This window comes from Oncorhynchus kisutch, linkage group LG10, assembly GCF_002021735.2.
Source record: "Oncorhynchus kisutch isolate 150728-3 linkage group LG10, Okis_V2, whole genome shotgun sequence".
Classification (NCBI taxonomy): Eukaryota; Metazoa; Chordata; class Actinopteri; order Salmoniformes; family Salmonidae; genus Oncorhynchus; species Oncorhynchus kisutch.
In genome coordinates this window covers 58248806-58266762 of record NC_034183.2, presented here as the reverse complement: position 1 = coordinate 58266762, position 17957 = coordinate 58248806, and the positions used below count along the sequence as shown (strand labels likewise).

The 17957-nt window shown below is 42.5% G+C and overlaps 2 protein-coding genes across 7 annotated transcripts in view; one reads left to right on the top strand and one right to left on the bottom strand.

Annotated features, from left to right (window-relative positions):
- LOC109897324 (rho GTPase-activating protein 27-like) overlaps window positions 1-9384 on the bottom strand; it is a 28933-nt gene extending 19549 nt beyond the window's left edge. For all 6 annotated transcript variants that reach the window (XM_031834181.1, XM_031834182.1, XM_031834185.1 and 3 more), the window contains exons 1-2: window positions 9029-9384; window positions 2715-3782 (exon numbers count right to left, since the gene is read on the bottom strand). In XM_031834181.1, coding sequence (XP_031690041.1) covers window positions 2715-3692 — 978 coding nt within the window. In that variant the 5' untranslated portion in view covers window positions 3693-3782; window positions 9029-9384. The remainder of the gene's footprint in view (window positions 1-2714; window positions 3783-9028) is intronic.
- A 5125-nt stretch (window positions 9385-14509) lies between these two features.
- Window positions 14510-17501, top strand: LOC109898543 (60S ribosomal protein L23). The gene is made up of 5 exons (XM_020493551.2): window positions 14510-14614; window positions 15743-15826; window positions 16119-16247; window positions 16480-16593; window positions 17372-17501. The coding sequence occupies exons 1-5, from the start codon at window positions 14602-14604 to the stop codon at window positions 17452-17454; spliced, it is 423 nt and encodes a 140-aa protein (XP_020349140.1). The 5' UTR covers window positions 14510-14601; the 3' UTR covers window positions 17455-17501.
- The last annotated feature ends 456 nt before the right edge of the window (window positions 17502-17957 follow it).

Here is a 17957-nt window from a genome sequence, read left to right as displayed (position 1 = left end):
AGTTAGGAGGAGGATATAAAGGAGGATAATGGCACCAAGATGTTGTCTGTATCATGTGCAGTTCACAGAGCATAGGGTCTTACAGGAGGCATTTATTGGTCTAAAAAGGGCCTAAAATGGCCACTTTCATCATGATTTTCTAAAAAAAATTGTTTGTGATACAAATGTAAAAGCATGTCAAACATCCTTCCTCTGAAGTTTCTATACGAGATCTGCCAAAACGATCTCTTTGCAAGATTACACCCGCTGGCGTGGAATCGCCCACTGAACAACCCTGACCTAGATCCTCCCTAATCCCTCTTGTCTCTCCTACAATTTTCCTATTATCTGACCTAAAAACATGTTCATGCACTTTTTACAGCTCTTTAAATCACTGTGAATGTGAGTGGTATAACCAGAGAACTTTTACATTTTCATATGTTTGAAAAGTTGAAAAGCATCCTGGGTTGATTCCCCTCTTCCCCTGGAGTCAAACTCACCACTTCCTGCCGCCATGGCTCAAAAAAGCATATTCTCCGTTGACGTCACCTCAGCAGTGCCGCCCTGTACCTGACCCTCGTTTCCTTTGTCTTCCATTTTTTCCTCTGGCCTCCCTATTTCATTATCTCTGTGGCCAAAGCATTAAACGGGCTGTCCACGACCTCATGACTAACGCTAGCATATAGAACCTCGTGTTTCTCCTGACTATTGTGTGTGATGTCACTGGCAGCAGGGGTCATACTGATCACCATTGTATTCCTGCTCTTTTTCTTTTGAACACACTTCCTTCACCACTATTGGCAATTGAGGAGTCACAGATTCAAGACTGAACTATAGATATAGTTTCTTGAGAAGTTGAACTTTTTCAAAGAATAATTTGACTGCAACTTTCAGTGAAAAAGTCACTAGTTTTAACTTTAAGTTTTAAGTTTTAACTTGAATAGTTTTAACTTGAATATTTCATTGCTTCGTGAACAACAGGTTTAGACTAACAGTGAAATGCTTACTTACGGGCCCTTCCCAACAACGCAGAGAGAAAGAAAATAGAGAAATAATAGAAAAGTAAAACACTTAATAAGAAAAGTAATAATAAATACATAATGAGTAACAATAACTTGCCTATATACACCAGGTGCCAGTACCGAGCTGTCGGGAGCTTCATGAAATGGGTGTCCATGGCCAAGAAGCCTAAGATCAACATGCGCAATGCCAACCATCGGCTGGAGTGGTGTAAAGGTTGCCGCCATTGGACTCTGGAGGAGTGGAAATGCGTTCTCTGGAGTGATGAATCACGTTTCACCATCTGGCAGTCTAAAGGACAAATCTGGGTTTGGTGGATGCCAGGAGAACGCTACGTGCCCCAATGAATAGTGCCAACTGTAAAGTTTGGTGGAAGAGGAATAATAGTCTGGGGCTGGGCCCCTTAGCTCCAGTGAAGGGAAAACTTAACGATACAGCATACAATGACATTCTAGATGATTCAGTGCTTCCAACTTTGTGGCAACAGTTTGGGGGAAGCCCGTTTCTGTTTCAGCATGAACATTCCCCCTTGCACAAAGCGAGGTCCATACAGAAATGGTGTGTCGAGATCGGTGTGGGAGAACTTGACTGGCTTACACAGAGCCCTGACCTCAACCCCATCAAACACTTTTGGGATGTATTGGAACACTGACTGCGAGCCAGGCCTAATCAGTGCCCGACCTCACTAATGCTCTTGTGGCTGAATGGAAACAAGTCCCTGCATCAATATTCCATCATCATCTAGTGAAAAGCGTTACCAGAAGAGTGGAGGCTGTTATGGCAGCAAAAGGGGGACCACATATTATTGCCCATCATTTTGGAATGAGTTACCACATACTTTTGGTCATGTACTGTGTGTACATTTAACTAGGAATATTATGCCTGATAAAAACAGTAGTAGCAGCGCATGTGATGAGACAAAATCTTGTGCAAAAAGGGTCAATGCGGATAGTCCGGGTAGCTATTTGGTTAACTATTTAACAAACAATTTAGCAGTCTTATGGCTTGGGGGTAGAAGCTGAATATGTGGATGTTGCCAGGAACAACCTTGATTTTCTCAACATTTAGTTGCAGACAGTGCCTCCCTGTGGTATCTTAAGCAATGGAGGAAAGAAAATGTCCACCATCTGTGAACAGGTTCTTCTGCACCCTGCCCACAGTGTTACCTGTCTGACTTGATATGCTATTCCAACTATTTGCTTGGTCTCTGTAATTGCTGTGCACAAAGTGAGACACCAGTGAGTGTCTGTCTATCTGCCTGCCTTGCTGTATAGGTCAATGGACAACTCCCCCAACCTTCCTCCCATTCTTACTTCCTTGAGACAGATGGTACGGAGTAACTGCCACAAAAGGAGGTCAAATTGTTCATTTTCATGTTTGTCCGTTGGCGTCTCACAATATGAAAACATGATCTCTTCTAAACAATGTATTCATAAAACAGCTGCATTTTACCAGACTAATCCAACATGTATCCTATAATAACTAGCCACTTCCTATGGAAGGGCCTCCCAGATATTAAACTTCATGGGATACTATTACTCTATGAACTGTAAAAGGCCCCATAAAGGCCCTATGTAATGTAGGGCCTCACCTTTAATCATCCCTTCATAGGCGCATACATAGTGTGAGGGAAGGCTGTGGCCCCAATGCAATCATATAGGCAAATCGCCCTGCAGGTTCACTATTTACAACTACTTTACAGATAATACTTTTACCTGTGTCTGTGTTGGAGATGGAGAAGTGGGAGCGACAACAGGTGTAGGTTCAGCCACAGCAGCAGGACTCACTGTCGGGGCCTTCTCCACTATTATAGGGGACTCATCCAGCTTCAGGTCCAATATGGATTCATAAATGTTCTCAGAGTCCTCCTTGGATTCGTCCTCAGGCTCCACACTAGATTTCTCATTTTCTCCCTCCTCCAGCTCCAGAGGACATTCCGGCTCTTTCAGAGGTTCCTGATGGGGAATCCCGCCACCGGTGACCTCGGCATCAGGAATGAGGGGCCTCTCCACTGGGATGGCCTTGGAGTGTTGGTGGAGGGGGTCAGCTGGGCTGAAGCTGGGGGCTCGGGGGTTCAGGGAGAGAGGCTCCTCCACCGACAGGGAGGAGCCGAAGAGCACACCGGAACTCAGGCTTAATTGCTTCTTGTGTTTGGCACTATTGTTGGCTTGAGGCGAGGGCACTGTTAATGGAACCTCAAGGGCAACGTAGGAGTGAAGGCCCGGCATCGAGTCGTTCAGCCCGCCGCGCTTCAATGCCCCGGGAGACGGGTCGTGGAATTCTAAGGGTACGCCAAATGTGGACATGCGGTTCTCAGTCTTCTGGTGTCTCTTCGGGGAGCGGAGGCGGATAGTCACCTCATCTCCAGCCCTCGTTTCTGCCCGGTCTGGTACGTAGTGCTTTGGGACTGGCACTGGCACCGGCCCAGGAACCGGGACCAAATCGGGACTGGGTGGGTCAGCAAAGTCCAGCGGGGATGGGAACTCTGCGGGGAGCTCCTTGACGTATTTAGCAGGTATATAGAAGGGCCTTGCTTGCTCGTTCTTCCTCACGTGCCACCAGTGGTCGTTGGTCTTGGCCAGCAGGATGTATCGTTCGTTGGGCTTGATGGACACCAGGCCCCCGTCGCGGCCCGTGTACTCGTACTCAAACTCTACCAGCACCAGCCCCATGTTGCACACCAAGGAGGACATTGTGGCAGTGTGGTGGCCGTGGCAGTGTCCGTTGTGGCCACCCACCCCCTCCCTTTCCCCAAGGACGGTCAAGGCTCCACTGCAGCCCTCCTAAAAGGGAACAAAAAAAATATAAAAACTGGTTCACTACATTACTCATATTTTACAAAGGTATTGATTACCTTACTGTTTTTAAATGTATATACATATACATATTGCAGTACACATGATCTTGTCACTATCAAATGCTAGTATATAAGTATATCTGTACATGGGAATGTGTACATTAGGTCATTCCAGTTGAAGCACCAACACTACAAAATATGTGTTCAGCAAACACAGCAGATCTCTCGATGGCCACGCCCCACGCCCATTGTCAACAGATACTGTTTAACTTCAAAGATACCCAGCTGCCAAGTGGTCAAACACACACTACCAGTAGATATAATAGTCAACCCCCTATAGCTCTATATCATGACAGCACATAGATCACTGCTTGTGACACAGCTGGACATCTGTCAATCCAGCAAATGTAGAAATGACATGTCATGATAATGCTGTTCTCCATTTAGAAGTTTAGAAGTCCTTTAAGGAAGTTGGTTGGAATGCATCTGATTTGGTTGATATGCATGTCCATTTTAGGGCTTAAAATGTACTGTTTTAAGCCCTAAAATGGACAAGTGTTATGTCATGAAAAAAGCAAAACATGTCATATGTTCCCTTTTAGCTTTCCTAAACGATTGTTCTGACTATGCATGTCACCACATTGTGTTAGCCTGTTAAGCTAAACCCTAGGTATTATCAAGGTTACTCATCACACAAGCGTAGTCACCTCTTGTTGCACTGACTAACTAGTTTGGTAGAGTATAATGTTATTTGGTAGAGTATGATGTCATTTGGTAGAGGATTATATTTTCATGGTGTTGGTCATTGTAAATATTACAGATTTTCCCTGAATGGTGAAAAATCACAGCACCGGAAGCCTTTCCTAAGCTTTAAACATCCTATAAATACCTTCTGTCTCTCCTCTCCTCTGCGTGTTGTTTTGTCCCAGTCAATCATTTGGCTAACCCTTATTTTTAGGACTTTAATGAATATCTGCATTGCTTGATTTGCGAGTGTGACAGTTTAGTGGTAGTTCCTTCCTCTCTTTAGGGATGGGGCGTACACAAAGAGAGAAGCAGGAAAAAGTCATGTTGTTCTCAGCAACATGCCAAAATATATCATAACACCAACCAGTCCGTGGCGGGCCAGACATCATGAAGCAGGATGTGCTCGTGATGGAAGTCCTTCCTCATCATAGATCTGGGAGCAGCATACCCTACACTAATACCCTAGTACTAACTGTAATCCTTAGGGCTCAAAACTGACCTTAGATCAGCTGAAAAGTCACATGCATGCACATACAATGCACACACACACATATGTGCGTAAACAGACCTCACACACAATAGGAAAATGACATATCCATTCTGACATCATAGCCTGTTTTGGTCTTGTCTAAGAGTAGCTTACTGTGACGTGTCAAAGTGAGAACGAGTTGACCTCTCTCCTCAAGGCCAATTCAGAGCAGTCAAAACATGTCATCATAGAAACTGTGTGACCCCTCTTTCTCTCACATCTTGAGAATATCACACAGACACACACCCACACACATATATGTCTCTCTTATCTCAGACCACAACGCTAAACCACACACTGTCTACCACTCAAGGAAACAGAACTCTATTTAAACCTAAGGGAAAGGGTGGTATTTGCCTATTTCAACACTGAAAATGAAAATACATTGCATTTGTATGCTTTTTCTATGTTTTTATGTCAGTATTCTCAATTGCAGGTAGATTGAACAGCTTTCTTCATTATTACTCATGACTGATACTCTGCATACTGCTTGCCATTGTGTGCAGGCCCAAATACCAGTAGTCAAACATAATGAGTACTCTAACACTACATAGCATACAGCATGTTCTTGTACAGGTGTCTCCTCTCAACAGATTTGTCTTACACACCAACTTCTCTTAGAACAACACAGTGCAGCTTGAGCAATTCCCATAGACCAGTAGAACAGCCCACAGAGCACGTCTGCCAATGCTACATCGTGTCTGGCTTGTATTTCTGGTCTAACCTGATTCTACTACATGATCAGAAGTGCTCACTGCTCAGGTAATTAACCTGTGACGAAGGACTGACAATCAAAAATAACTCTGGGGGGGGGAGAGGGGACAAGGCAGGGCTAGTCATGTGATATATCCTTTCTGTGTCTGTCGCTGCAGTGGGAAGAAAGAGGGATGAGAGAATTTAGAGAAAGAGAAAATGAGAGAAAGAGGGTTTAGAGATAAAGAGAGAGAGGGGAGAAAGATTCCCCTTTATCCCTCTCTACTTTGTTTACACTGTAAACACTGGGCCCTTTCAGCTCCACCTCTGCATAGAACCTGTAGAGACACTCCCATCATTCACTCCAACCTAACAACAAAACTGACTAACAGACTGGATGACATATTAGATGGGCCTCCAGTGCAATGCAATGCATTTCAATTGAATAACCTACACCATTCCATAGTCATTTTTAGGCTTTGGGGATATTTTGTGGATTATCTGTTCAGAGTCAGACCTACATCTGTAGCAGCCGAGCCATCCTCCCTATATCACTGACAACCTGCTCCAGCATGCCCGAATAGCAGAGTAGGTCTTCTGCAGAGGGCAGAACCACCACAGCCTGAGAGAGCAGAGGGTGGAGACGAAGAGAGCGGAACAGCGCAGCCTCCGCTTCTACACTGAACAGAGGGAGGGAGTTGGCCCACCGGAATGGCAATCCTGTGGTTTACCAAAGGAGCAGAAACCCAAGAAGGGAGCGCCTAACCCGGCTCCAGAGATAAAGCCACACAAACTCTCAGTGCCAAGCTCTCTGCTCATGTATCCATATCTCCTAACATGACATAACAAATAGGGCTTTGTGAAAATGCAGAGTTTCATAGGATTGAACTAGGGCGCTTCTAGTAGAGAAAAGTAACCTGTTTGACGACTTGATAACATTTCAGAGACTCCCTCCCTCTGGGAAAGAACAGAAAGGGAGAAGAATGATCGATATGCTCAATGCAGTGATTCATCATGTCAGTGCAAGTCAGAAAAGAGTGCCCATCCCAGCAAACTTTTTCTGGGACTCAAAACGTTCCCAAAATGTTTATAAAATGTTTTCAGAACAGATTCGGTACATTGTTCTTGCCTTTCACTGTACCGTTTCAATCACACACATGCATATATTTCTTACAATGCACAATGTTTTCATAACTTTATCAAGTGTGATTGTAGACGTTTTGTGTTCAGAAAGAGTCTGTTGTAGCATTAATGTCAAAATAACTCAAAATAACAAATACAGTATCTAACACTCAACCAACATCCTTGCTGGGTTGGTATCTATGCTGTTGAGGAACACCCTCCAACTCAAAAAGGCTGATGAAAAGAGAGAACAATTGGAGGAGGCAGATCCCATTCAGCCTGTGTTTAAATACGGAAACCTCTCTTTTTCCTCTGGTTGGGCTCCCTTTGACCTCGCTCAGTGTCTCTGGTTCCTGGCCGGATGTCCAGGGTGGAAAAGAGTAAGGCTGCTTAGCTTAGCTTACCACTGCAAATATGGGACACCTCTGAACTGTGGCGCTCCACACTCACAGGCCTTGACACTAAACCTTGTTCCAAATTTAGAACTGCTCTCTATTCTCTGATTTTGTTAACCTTTCAAATAAGGCTATGCTGAGCTCAAGGCAGAGCAATGGCACATAATCTTAGAGCTTTAAAGATTCAGGAGAAAAGCAGTGACGGTGGTTAATGAGAATTTGTTCTCAACTAGCTTACCTGGTTAAATAAAAGTGAAATAATGTTTTTTTTTTTAAATACAACCACATTAATCAGGTAGCCTAGTGGTTAGAGCGTTGGGCCAGTAACCGAAATGTGACAAGGAAAAAAAAAAAGTTGTTCTGCCCCTGAACACGGCAGTTAACCCACTGTTCCCCTGAACACGGCAGTTAACCCACTGTTCCCCTGAACACGGCAGTTAACCCACTGTTCCCCTGAACACAGCAGTTAACCCACTGTTCCCCTGAACATGGCAGTTAACCCACTGTTCCCCTGAACACGGCAGTTAACCCACTGTTCCTATGCCGTCATTGTAAATAAGAATTTGTTCTTAACTGACTTACCTAGTTAATTAAATAAATAAAAGTAGCCACATAACCAATATGAACCAATGGTTCATTTCTGCCATTCAAAAATTCACCAAACACCTGAACAAGGTGATGTTGGTGTGTGTGTTTGTGAGACAGAGAAGTGTCTCAGTAGGAGGGAGGGTGGACTTGCTGGAATGTGTCCTGTACAGACGTAGGATCTTTATTTGACCTATATTGTCGCAGAAAATTAATCCTGCAGCAACAGGACTTGAAAGTTTAGTCCATAATGTTGCTTGATCGGTGGTTATGGTGTTAGCAGGCCAAAAGTAGGCTACATGAAAAGTCTGATACTGTTACAACAACCCTATGTGAGAGTGTGTGTTTTCAGTGAATGTATGTAAAGCTCATCTGCATTTCCTCCGGTGCAGAAACACTGTCAGCAACAAAAAAAGGGATCTAATTAAGATCCTACACCTGTATGTGTATAACCGAGCCCGCGGCACTACCCTTTTTCCCTCCACACCCACCCCAACCAGGCAGGGGCAGGAATGTAGTGTGAGCGCTCCAGGGACACATGCACTCAATATGTTCCTGTTCTGTAAACACACCCAACAACACACTCATCAACACACTCAACAACACACTCAAAAACAGAGAAAGAGATGAATATAAAGGGACACCCATACTATCTCTGAATGTATGGCTGTCATAAAAATCAAATGCTGAGATTAGCCACAGAAAGCGATGAAAAATTAAACCCGAAGGTGAAGGTTTAGATATGAATATGAATCATGACCACTTGGGTGTTGACCAAACACCACAAGATCATTCTCAGAGATCAACATGTGACACATTTGTAATTTTCCTGAGTGATTCGCATGTGACAGAATCACAACAACCATGGTGAACTTTCACCCTTTCACTAAGTTTGTAATCGGTCAAACACAGACGACAACAGCCAAACAGCAGTCACACACTGGGCATCTAAGGTTAAACATGTGTTGTTTTCATACATTCGAATAAGAGCCCTCGCCCCTGACTTGTTAAAAAAAGGTCCCACTTCTCTACAGAACCCTCAAACAACATTTCTGCCATGGCACAAAAAGCTAAGCATACACTTCTGAGTAACAAGGTATGATAAGGTACAACAATCACCACATAAATAAGTCTATTAAAAGGTTTTTGCAGAAAATGTACCTGGAGCAAGAGGACAGCAGAACCATCCTATAGCCTGTGTTCCCAGCTCCCACGGTTTCTTCAGCAGAGTCCCAGATCTCACGAACAGGTTGCTCTGTTCTGTCTTTCACTCTTTTCTTCTCACTGATCCCCCCCTGCCCTCTCCTTCTTCTTCCTCTGGCCGGCCTCGACTCCCCTCCTCCGCTTTCTGTCTTTTCACCTGGGGCTGAAAGGTTCCAGCTCTGGTTGGAGGATCTCTGGGCAGTGTGTGTGTGTGTGTGTGTGTGTGTGTGTGTGTGTGTGTGTGTGTGTGTGTGTGTGTGAGGGAGGGAGAGTGCTCTTTGCGTGTGTGCCGGTCGCAGCTTGCCTGCCTCTGCTGTCTGCATTCATTTCCTGTTCTAGCGCGCACATCCCCGACAGGAAGAAAGAGTGAGACAGAGAGAGAGAGAGAGAGAGAGAGAGAGAGAGAGAGAGAGAGAGAGAGAGAGAGAGAGAGAGAGAGAGAGAGAGAGAAAACAACAACATTGTAAACACAACCCATATTTATGTTAATTTATTTTCCATTTTGTACTGTAACTATTTGCACATCGTTACAACACTGTATATAGACATAATATAACATTTGAAATGTCTTAATTATTTTGGTGTAAGGATTACTGTTAATTTGTATTGTTTAATTCACTTTTGTTTATTATCTACTTCATTGCGTTGGAAATGTTAACATATGTTTCTCATACCAATAAAGCCCTTAAATTTAATTGAAATTGAATTTAATTGAGAGAGTGAGAAACAGAGAGAGAGAGAGAGAGAGAGCACTGGGTGGGGGTCTATGTGAGGGCAGCTAGCCTCTCATTCACAGGTCTTTGAAAGATTCTGATTGAATAGATAGAGAAAGCCATATGACTGCAATGAGCTATTATCGACAACAGCATTTAAATTATTGAAAAATGGCAAAGTTGATTTGGTAAAAATGATTTGAGGATGTAGACAAAAGGGAGGTAGTTGTCTTAATAAAGTTGTAGATTGAGGGCTAAAAGGCATTCAACAAAATATTTTGTCTATCCAATAGGTTTTACAATGATAAATAAATAATAATGAAATTCTGTGTCAGTTGGCAAAACAGAAATGCCCCTTTAAATGTCCTATTTTATCCTAGGGGAAACATTAATGTAGTGTGTGAGCCTAATAAAGTGATTTAGGTCATAAGTGAACACATAATGTTTTTATTTTAGAAAAATAGATTATTTCACAAAAGTAGTGCACTCAGCCTTTAATAGTCCCAAACAATTCCAGCAGTCATGGTTGTGTGACATCAGACTAGGCAGTGTAGTAAGATACATGACTAATGGACAAGACACTACACACACAGTCAGCGACTCTGGCTTGATGACTGGGATGCCCATCAAAAATAGAAACCTTGCAGATGGACCATGGAGCTAAACAATTATATAAGTAGTTTCCAGGGGTGACATTAATTCATACCAACCAAAGATTCACACCCATAAGGACTCCGTTTGAACCGCCAGAGAACCGCTATCATTCCGTTTTTATTTACTGTTGAAGAAAGCATTGGCGCAATCTAGTGGCCGTTTTTGTCATCGCATGAAAGTGGTCCATGGTGACGTAGGTGAACGAAACAGTAACACTGTATCAAGCAAACAAACTTCCTCTAAAAACTGCAACAATATCACCCCTGTAAACTCCTTTAATCCTTGCTAAGCATTAGTCTTGTAGCTATTTAAGTAAAAGCAGCATATTATTGTTGTATGTTAGCAACTATTTATTTATTATTTCTGTAATTAACTGAGCTGATGTTTATATAAACCATAACTTTCTGCAAGATGCTAAGTAGCTAGTCTGTCTAGCAAGTAACTTTCTGTTTTGATTAATGTTTGCGTAGCTCCATCATGGAGTTTGTATTGAAATTATGTTTAAGCAACACATTGTTTTTTCTCTGTAATGTTTTCACAGTTCATAAATTTGACAGTTCACAAACTTTTATGGATTTGATTGGGTTTAGCTTACTGTCTAACTGTTAAGAAACACAGTGAGGACAGAGCAGGTATATTTTTCCACAGTTTCACAACTGCTAGATTTAACACATAAATATGTCAACTTTTATTCATTATTTCTCAATTATGCTTTTAGATACTAGTGTCAAATATGTCCTTCCTCCAAAGCATAGGCGGAAATCCCAGGGGGGATGGAGGGGACACGTCCCCCCCCCATCCTGGGGAAAATAATTATTTGTCCCCCCCAATATATCACTGTAAACATAACTATGTAATTTCAATAATATTAATAATATGCAGTGAAAGCACTTGTGCTGATAATAGACACTTTATAGCGCGTTTTTAAGTTTCAAAAGATTGCGGCCTCCCCGCCCTTTGCCTCAGCATTGTTTGATCCACTACCAGTTCCTTATCTGGCAGGTAACAGAGGGTTTTATTTAATGTTTTATTTTTATGTTGGCAGGGTTTACACACACACTAGCTGAATTTGCAGAGATAGCGGGCAAACATTAACTATTAAGCTAGCTAGTATCTATTCCATTTATGTGGCGTCGTCAAAGATGGAATCTTTGCTATCGTCAGTTTATTCCAAGATCAGCATGCAGCTGTAGTGCTTCAAAGTCCCTGTGAAAAGGTTATTGATAAACTGAACTCCCAACTGAACAGAACTACACTCTCTTCTACCATTGTCTTAAATATCTTTAATGTTCTCGTTGCAAAAGCTAAATTGTCGCTATGGGACTTTGAAGCACATGTGTGCCGATCTTGGAGTAAACTGACGATAGCAAAGATTATAGCAAACACCACAGAAACGGATTTGGTGCTCGCTCGATTTGCAAATTCAGCTATTGTTGGAAGCCAGCCAATATGAAACAAACTATATTAAAATGACAAAAGGGTGCAGCATATGTTGTAAGCCCATATAGAATGATAGAAGATGAGATAATAGAAGCCCATCTCGTACTGTAAATAACCTACACACTGTGTGTGTGTGTGTGTGTGTGTGTGTGTGTGTGTGTGTGTGTGTGTGTGTGTGTGTGTGTGTGTGTGTGTGTGTGTGTGTGTGTGTGTGTGTGTGTGTGTGTGTGTGTGTGTGTGTGTGTGTGTGTGTGTGTGTGTGTGTGTGTGTGTGTGTGTGTGTGTGTGTGTGTGTGTGTGTGTGTGTGTGTGTGTGTGTGTGTGTGTGTGTGTGTGTGTGTGTGTGTGTGTGTGTGTGTGTGTGTGTGTGTGTGTGTGTGTTTGTGCAGCTAGCCAGCCTGTCAGGTAGAAAAATGTCAGAAAAATAGTAAAAAGACAGACATCAGAGTATTTTTCAGTACACCAAAACGCAAAGCAAGAACCCAAGTAGCCTAAGACTAGTTGATAAAATGTTCATTAGAAAGAAGTGAAATGCTAATGGAAATGTTTCACAATGATGTCATTAGGCAGATCAGGCAACAGAGGGCACACAGACAGCAGAGCTGGGGACAGATGGGCAGGGACAGACTGGCAGAGACAGGGAGTCTCGGGTAAGTTTGTTGAGTCTTTGTTTGGCAACATTGTGAAAGGTTCTCAATGTTTTTGACGTGTAAAATAGTGACATCATTGGAAAATACCATGGAAACCCCCAAAGGACTATTCTATGGATTACATTTCGTGAAAATCACCAAAATATTTGTTTCTCTGGGTTTTGTGAGGAATCACTATTTCACCCTAGCCAAAACCTCCCTCCTAGGTTACATCATCCACTCCCTCCATGTCTCCTTCCTACCTTATGTCTTCCCCATCCTCACTCCTTTGCTACTGTTAGACTATTCCTCCAACTCCACTATCTTTTTCCCCCTCACACAGACCACATCCTTATTCTTCCTATCAACACCTGCTATAATTATCATCCCTCTCACAAAGATAAAATCCTTGCATGAAAAGGCTTCAAAGATAAGCAGGCAATATTGCTTTTGCTCATAATATAGATACTGTTTGATGTCTAATGAATTGTGTGCCTTATGTCTACAGTAGTTCTGTTCTCTTGAACTTTGTGCTCAACAAAGATAAGCTTTGCCTCTTCCCATCTGTCTTCACCAATGATGTACACTACATGACTAAAAGTATGTGAACACCTGCCCATCGACACATCTCATTCCAAAATCATGGGCATTAATATGGATTTGGTACCCCTTTTGCTGCTATTACAGCCTCCACTTTTCTGAGAAGGCTTTCCCTTATATGTTGGAACATTCCTGCAGGGACTTGCTTCCATTCAGGCACAAGAGCATTAGTGAGGTCGGGCACTGATGTTGGGAGATTAGCCCTGGCTCGCAGTCGGCGTTCCAATTCATCCCAAAGGTGTTCAATGGGGTTGAGGTCATGGCTCTGTGCATGGCTCTGTGCAAGTTCTTCATCACCGATCTCAACAAACCATTTCTGTATGGACCTCGCTTTGTGCACGGAGGCATTGTCATGATGAAGCAGGAAAGGGCCTTCCCCAAACTTTACAGTTGCCACTATGCATTGGGGCAGGTAGCTTTCTCCTGGCATCCACCAAACCCAGATTTGTCCGTTGGTATGTCAGATGCTGAAGCATGATTCATCACTCCAGAGAATGTGTATCGACTGCTCCAGAGTCCAGTCAAATCAAATTGTATTTGTCACATGAGCTGAATAAACATGCATTTTTTCGAGGACTGACAGCACTGCAACTTTTTTGTTATTTTGACCAGTTGTCAGTTTCTGCAAATAAATGCCCTAAATTATTTGGAATTTGGGAGAAATGTTGTCAGTAGTTTAAAGAATAATATTTTTATTTTTTTATTTTACCCAAACACATACCTATAAATAGTAAATCCAGAGAAACTGCTAATTTTGCAGTGGTCTCTTATTTTTTTCAAGAGCAGTATATAGTGTTTATAAACCCTGGATTGCTAATTCTATGTATTGGCAATTGAGAGGCTTTGAAGCCATATTGGCACTTACTAGTAGGCGCAGTCCTCCAGGAATTAATGGAATTCTACAGTATTTCAATTAAATGTTTCAAGGACAAAATTGCATTTATTTAAGTATTTACATGTTTTCAAGTCAAATGTTTTCTTATATATGTTTTAAATATTTAGCTCACTTAATGTCATTTTAAAATATGCATTAAGGTGTCTGTAATATGTGTCTGTAAAATGTCAAAAACTAATGTAGACATCAACAAATGCTTTTATATAGCTCCCAAAAATATTATTTTTTACAATTGAGGAGTATCAAGGTGGCTTCAACACAGCGTCCCCTGTCAGTCATCCAGGGTTTATACACACACTTGGTCTTCACTCACCTCATTTTTTCTTTGCTGTTTTCAATGTTCCACTTGTGACCCCTGCCATTCATGACTGGACAATTAGTAAATAATTGCTCATGAAGTTGCACAATGTTTACTTTGTTTTAATTTTGAAAGCAGAGGCGCTCTGGTAGTTGTTTATGACCGCAACCCGTAGGCTGTTATCGCCAACACCAGAGGGCGATATAGGCTTAATCGACCGGACGTGAAATGTCTGTGGTATGTCTGCGGAACTTTATATCCCATGATTCCTTTTTCCGTCTTCCTCTTTCCCTTTTGCAGCAATGTCTAAGAGAGGTAAGAGACTTGCTAAGAAAAATCCACATTCATCTACCCGTTTGCAGAATGTCTAACATAGGAACATAATGTTATTTGGATAATGGACGTTTTATGAATAATTGTCATCCATATTGGCTTGAAAATGTGAAGGACTGAGCATTATTCAGAGGGATGATTTTAGGGGCTTGTTACGGAAGCCATTTTTGCTATCATTTAGCTGATTAGCTTTTGGCGTGTTAGCTAAAATGCATGAATTGGTGAGTGTGTTCTAATTCCTCACGTATAAGTGCAGTTGCCATTCCAGTACAATGTCCAACAAATGAGTGGCAGGTGAACTACTTATTTGAGAGTGTTCTAGTCAGTGCGTGGTAGCATAGCGTCTGACTAAAAGCAAGGCATGACTCCAAATCATGGACACCGCTGAAGCCCTAGGCTGACTAGCTGTAGCTACGTGTTCAGTGCTCGCAATGATTTCCCCGGCTAGCTAAGTTGAGCCACGGTGTATTGTTTTAACTTTAGAAAGGGGGACTCTAACTCAAAAACAATGAACCAAAGGCACTGATTTCGTCTGTGATTGAACGTTATTTTCCTTGCCAACTAGCTAGTTTCCTCCAACTCTTCTCCCAGGCCATGCAAGTAATTGCTAACTAGCTAGCTATCACCTTACAGCAGCCAACTCACAACTAATTGGTCAATTGCTTTGCAAGCTACCCTAGTTGGGTGCATTAAACAAGGGGTAGAACTGTCAACATGGGCTGTCTTTTTGTTGTGCAAGCAGTAATGTTAGCCAGTGTTAGTCACTTCTAATCTTGAGGCCTTGTGTGTTGTTTCTATGGTGACTTTACCATGCCTCCCACATAGTGCTGTGGCTGCATGTTCTTGGCAGTAGTTTAAATCTGAAAAGAAAATCACAATGTGAGGTTGAACCCCTTTCAAAAAGCACTTGCTTTGTCTGGTCAGTAGCTGGGTGAGTTGTCGAAGAAGGGTATAGTAATCATCACTGGTGGGTGAGATGGCAGTCACCTATACTGAACAATCTCAATCCGTGATGGAACAACTTGGATCATATTTGCTTGATTTAAGCAGTGTGTTTTCAGTCTCTGCACTATGCAAAGTTACTTAAATGGAATCTCTTCTCTTGTTCAGGACGTGGTGGGTCATCTGGGGCAAAGTTTCGCATCTCGCTGGGTCTCCCAGTGGGTGCCGTCATCAACTGCGCTGACAACACAGGTATGTTACATTCAGATCTGTTAGAATAAATATCCCTTCAAAAAGCACTTGCTTTGTCTGGTCAATAGCTCGGCAAGTTGTCGAGAAAGGGTATAGAAACATATCACTGTGGGTGAGATGGCAGTCTCATTTTGGCTGCGCAATCTCAATCAGTGATGGAACATGTCATGTAGTTCAACCTGGTCTTGTTTTGAAATGGTCTACAAGGATCTGTACCTCTAATCAAGTCTGGGCAGTGGAACCATCTCCATCCTGTCATATATTCACCATCTTCTTCCCCCTTTCTCACTAGGTGCCAAGAACCTGTACATCATCTCTGTCAAGGGCATCAAGGGGCGTCTGAACCGTCTTCCTGCTGCTGGTGTGGGTGACATGGTCATGGCCACTGTCAAGAAAGGCAAACCAGAACTCAGAAAAAAGGGTGAGTGTTCTACATTATGTATTCAATTACTAGAATAGGATGAACTGGGACTAGCTAATCAAGAGATTATGGCGGTAGGCATAGTAATTTGATTGGTCTTTAAAATTACTTGTAGTTTTCACCACAATAGTAGTCCCAGACCGATTGTTTAACTGAATGGTGAAAATCAACAGTGTAGCGATGTGAGTTATGTCAGGTTGCTGGATTCTGATAGTCTTCCTCTTTCCCACAGTGCATCCTGCGGTTGTGATACGGCAGCGGAAGTCGTATCGGCGAAAGGATGGCGTGTTTCTCTACTTTGAAGACAATGCGGGGGTCATAGTGAATGTCAAAGGAGAAATGAAAGGTGAGTTGGGATTTTGAGTCTTTGGGCCCCCATCCCAAGTCATGAAGGTTCTTCATAAGGATGTTTGGCTGGGCTTCTTTGAGTGCTTTTCAAATTCTGGATGTGGATTTTGAGTAGTACATTTTCTTTTCTAATACTCTGTTGTGAAATATAAATGACACCCCTTCAAAAAGCACTTGCTTTGTCTGGTCAGTAGCTCGGTGAGTTGTCGAAGAAGGGAATTTTAAGATCATCACTGTGGGTGAGATGGCAGTCTCATTTTGGCTGACCAATCTCAATCGGTGATGAAACATTTGTGTTCACTGGATAGTGGTCATCCTTTGAATACATTTAGATGCAGTGAAATAATGGAGGCAGTGTGATTCTCTACCTTTCTCCTCGAAGTGTGTATGTCCTCACTCAGTCATTTATTAGAAAACATGGAATGGTATGCACACCTGTCCATTCCTTTCAAGTTCACTTGGGTAGAGAATCTCACTGCTACATGTCATATTTTGATGTTACAATGCCAAGTGGGGTTATTTTGTAGGTAATGCTATAGGAATTGGCCTGGAAATGGGGATTTGTTTGTCAGCAACCAAAGTAAAGTGTGGATGTTCAAATTGAGTATGTATTTTTCTTGTGGATGCATGAGCTCCATAACTATGTTTTTGTTCACATTGTAAGTGGCAGGTCTGCAAAGAGTGAAATGTTACTACACTGATGCAAGGCCAAAGGCATCTTGTCTACTATTTTATCTCATTTTTGTTGTGGGCTGAATTTGTCTTCTGTGTTACAGGTTCGGCCATCACAGGACCGGTGGCCAAGGAATGTGCAGACCTGTGGCCCAGGATTGCTTCAAATGCTGGCAGCATAGCGTGATCCTTGATCCTGGCTTGTTGTTTTCAATAAAAACCATTGTAAAGTCAGTGTCCTGTTTGCAAGATCCCAAGGCAGTGTCAAACTACACAGTATCTACTGTATACATCTGTTTAGTCTCACTCCTGAACAGGAGCACATTCAAAAAATATTGACACAGCGATTCTTTTTTTTAACCTTTTATTTAACCTAGGCAAGTCAGTTAAGAACAAATTCGTATTTTACAATGACTGCCTACCCTCCCCTAGCGACACTGGGCAAATTGTGCACTGCGCTATGGGACTCCCGATCACGGCTGGTTGTGATACAGCCTGTGATTGAACCATGGTCTGTAGTGGTGCATCTAGCGCTGAGATGCAGTCTCCTAGACTGCTGTGCAATTCGGGAGCCCATAAAATTGTCCGAATGGCCCAGTGAATTGTCGTCCAAGTCAGGATATGTTTGATAACTTGTTAATGGATGATTAAATTATGGATAGCGGGGGTACATTTATGGAGAATTTATCT

What these genes read in the sequence shown, in the direction of transcription:
- LOC109898543 (XM_020493551.2), top strand. An exon ending in CAACTGCGCTGACAACACAG is followed by an intron (nt 15,827 to 16,118) that starts GTATGTTACATT and finishes CTTTCTCACTAG; the next exon opens with GTGCCAAGAACCTGTACATC. An exon ending in ACCAGAACTCAGAAAAAAGG is followed by an intron (nt 16,248 to 16,479) that starts GTGAGTGTTCTA and finishes TCTTTCCCACAG; the next exon opens with TGCATCCTGCGGTTGTGATA.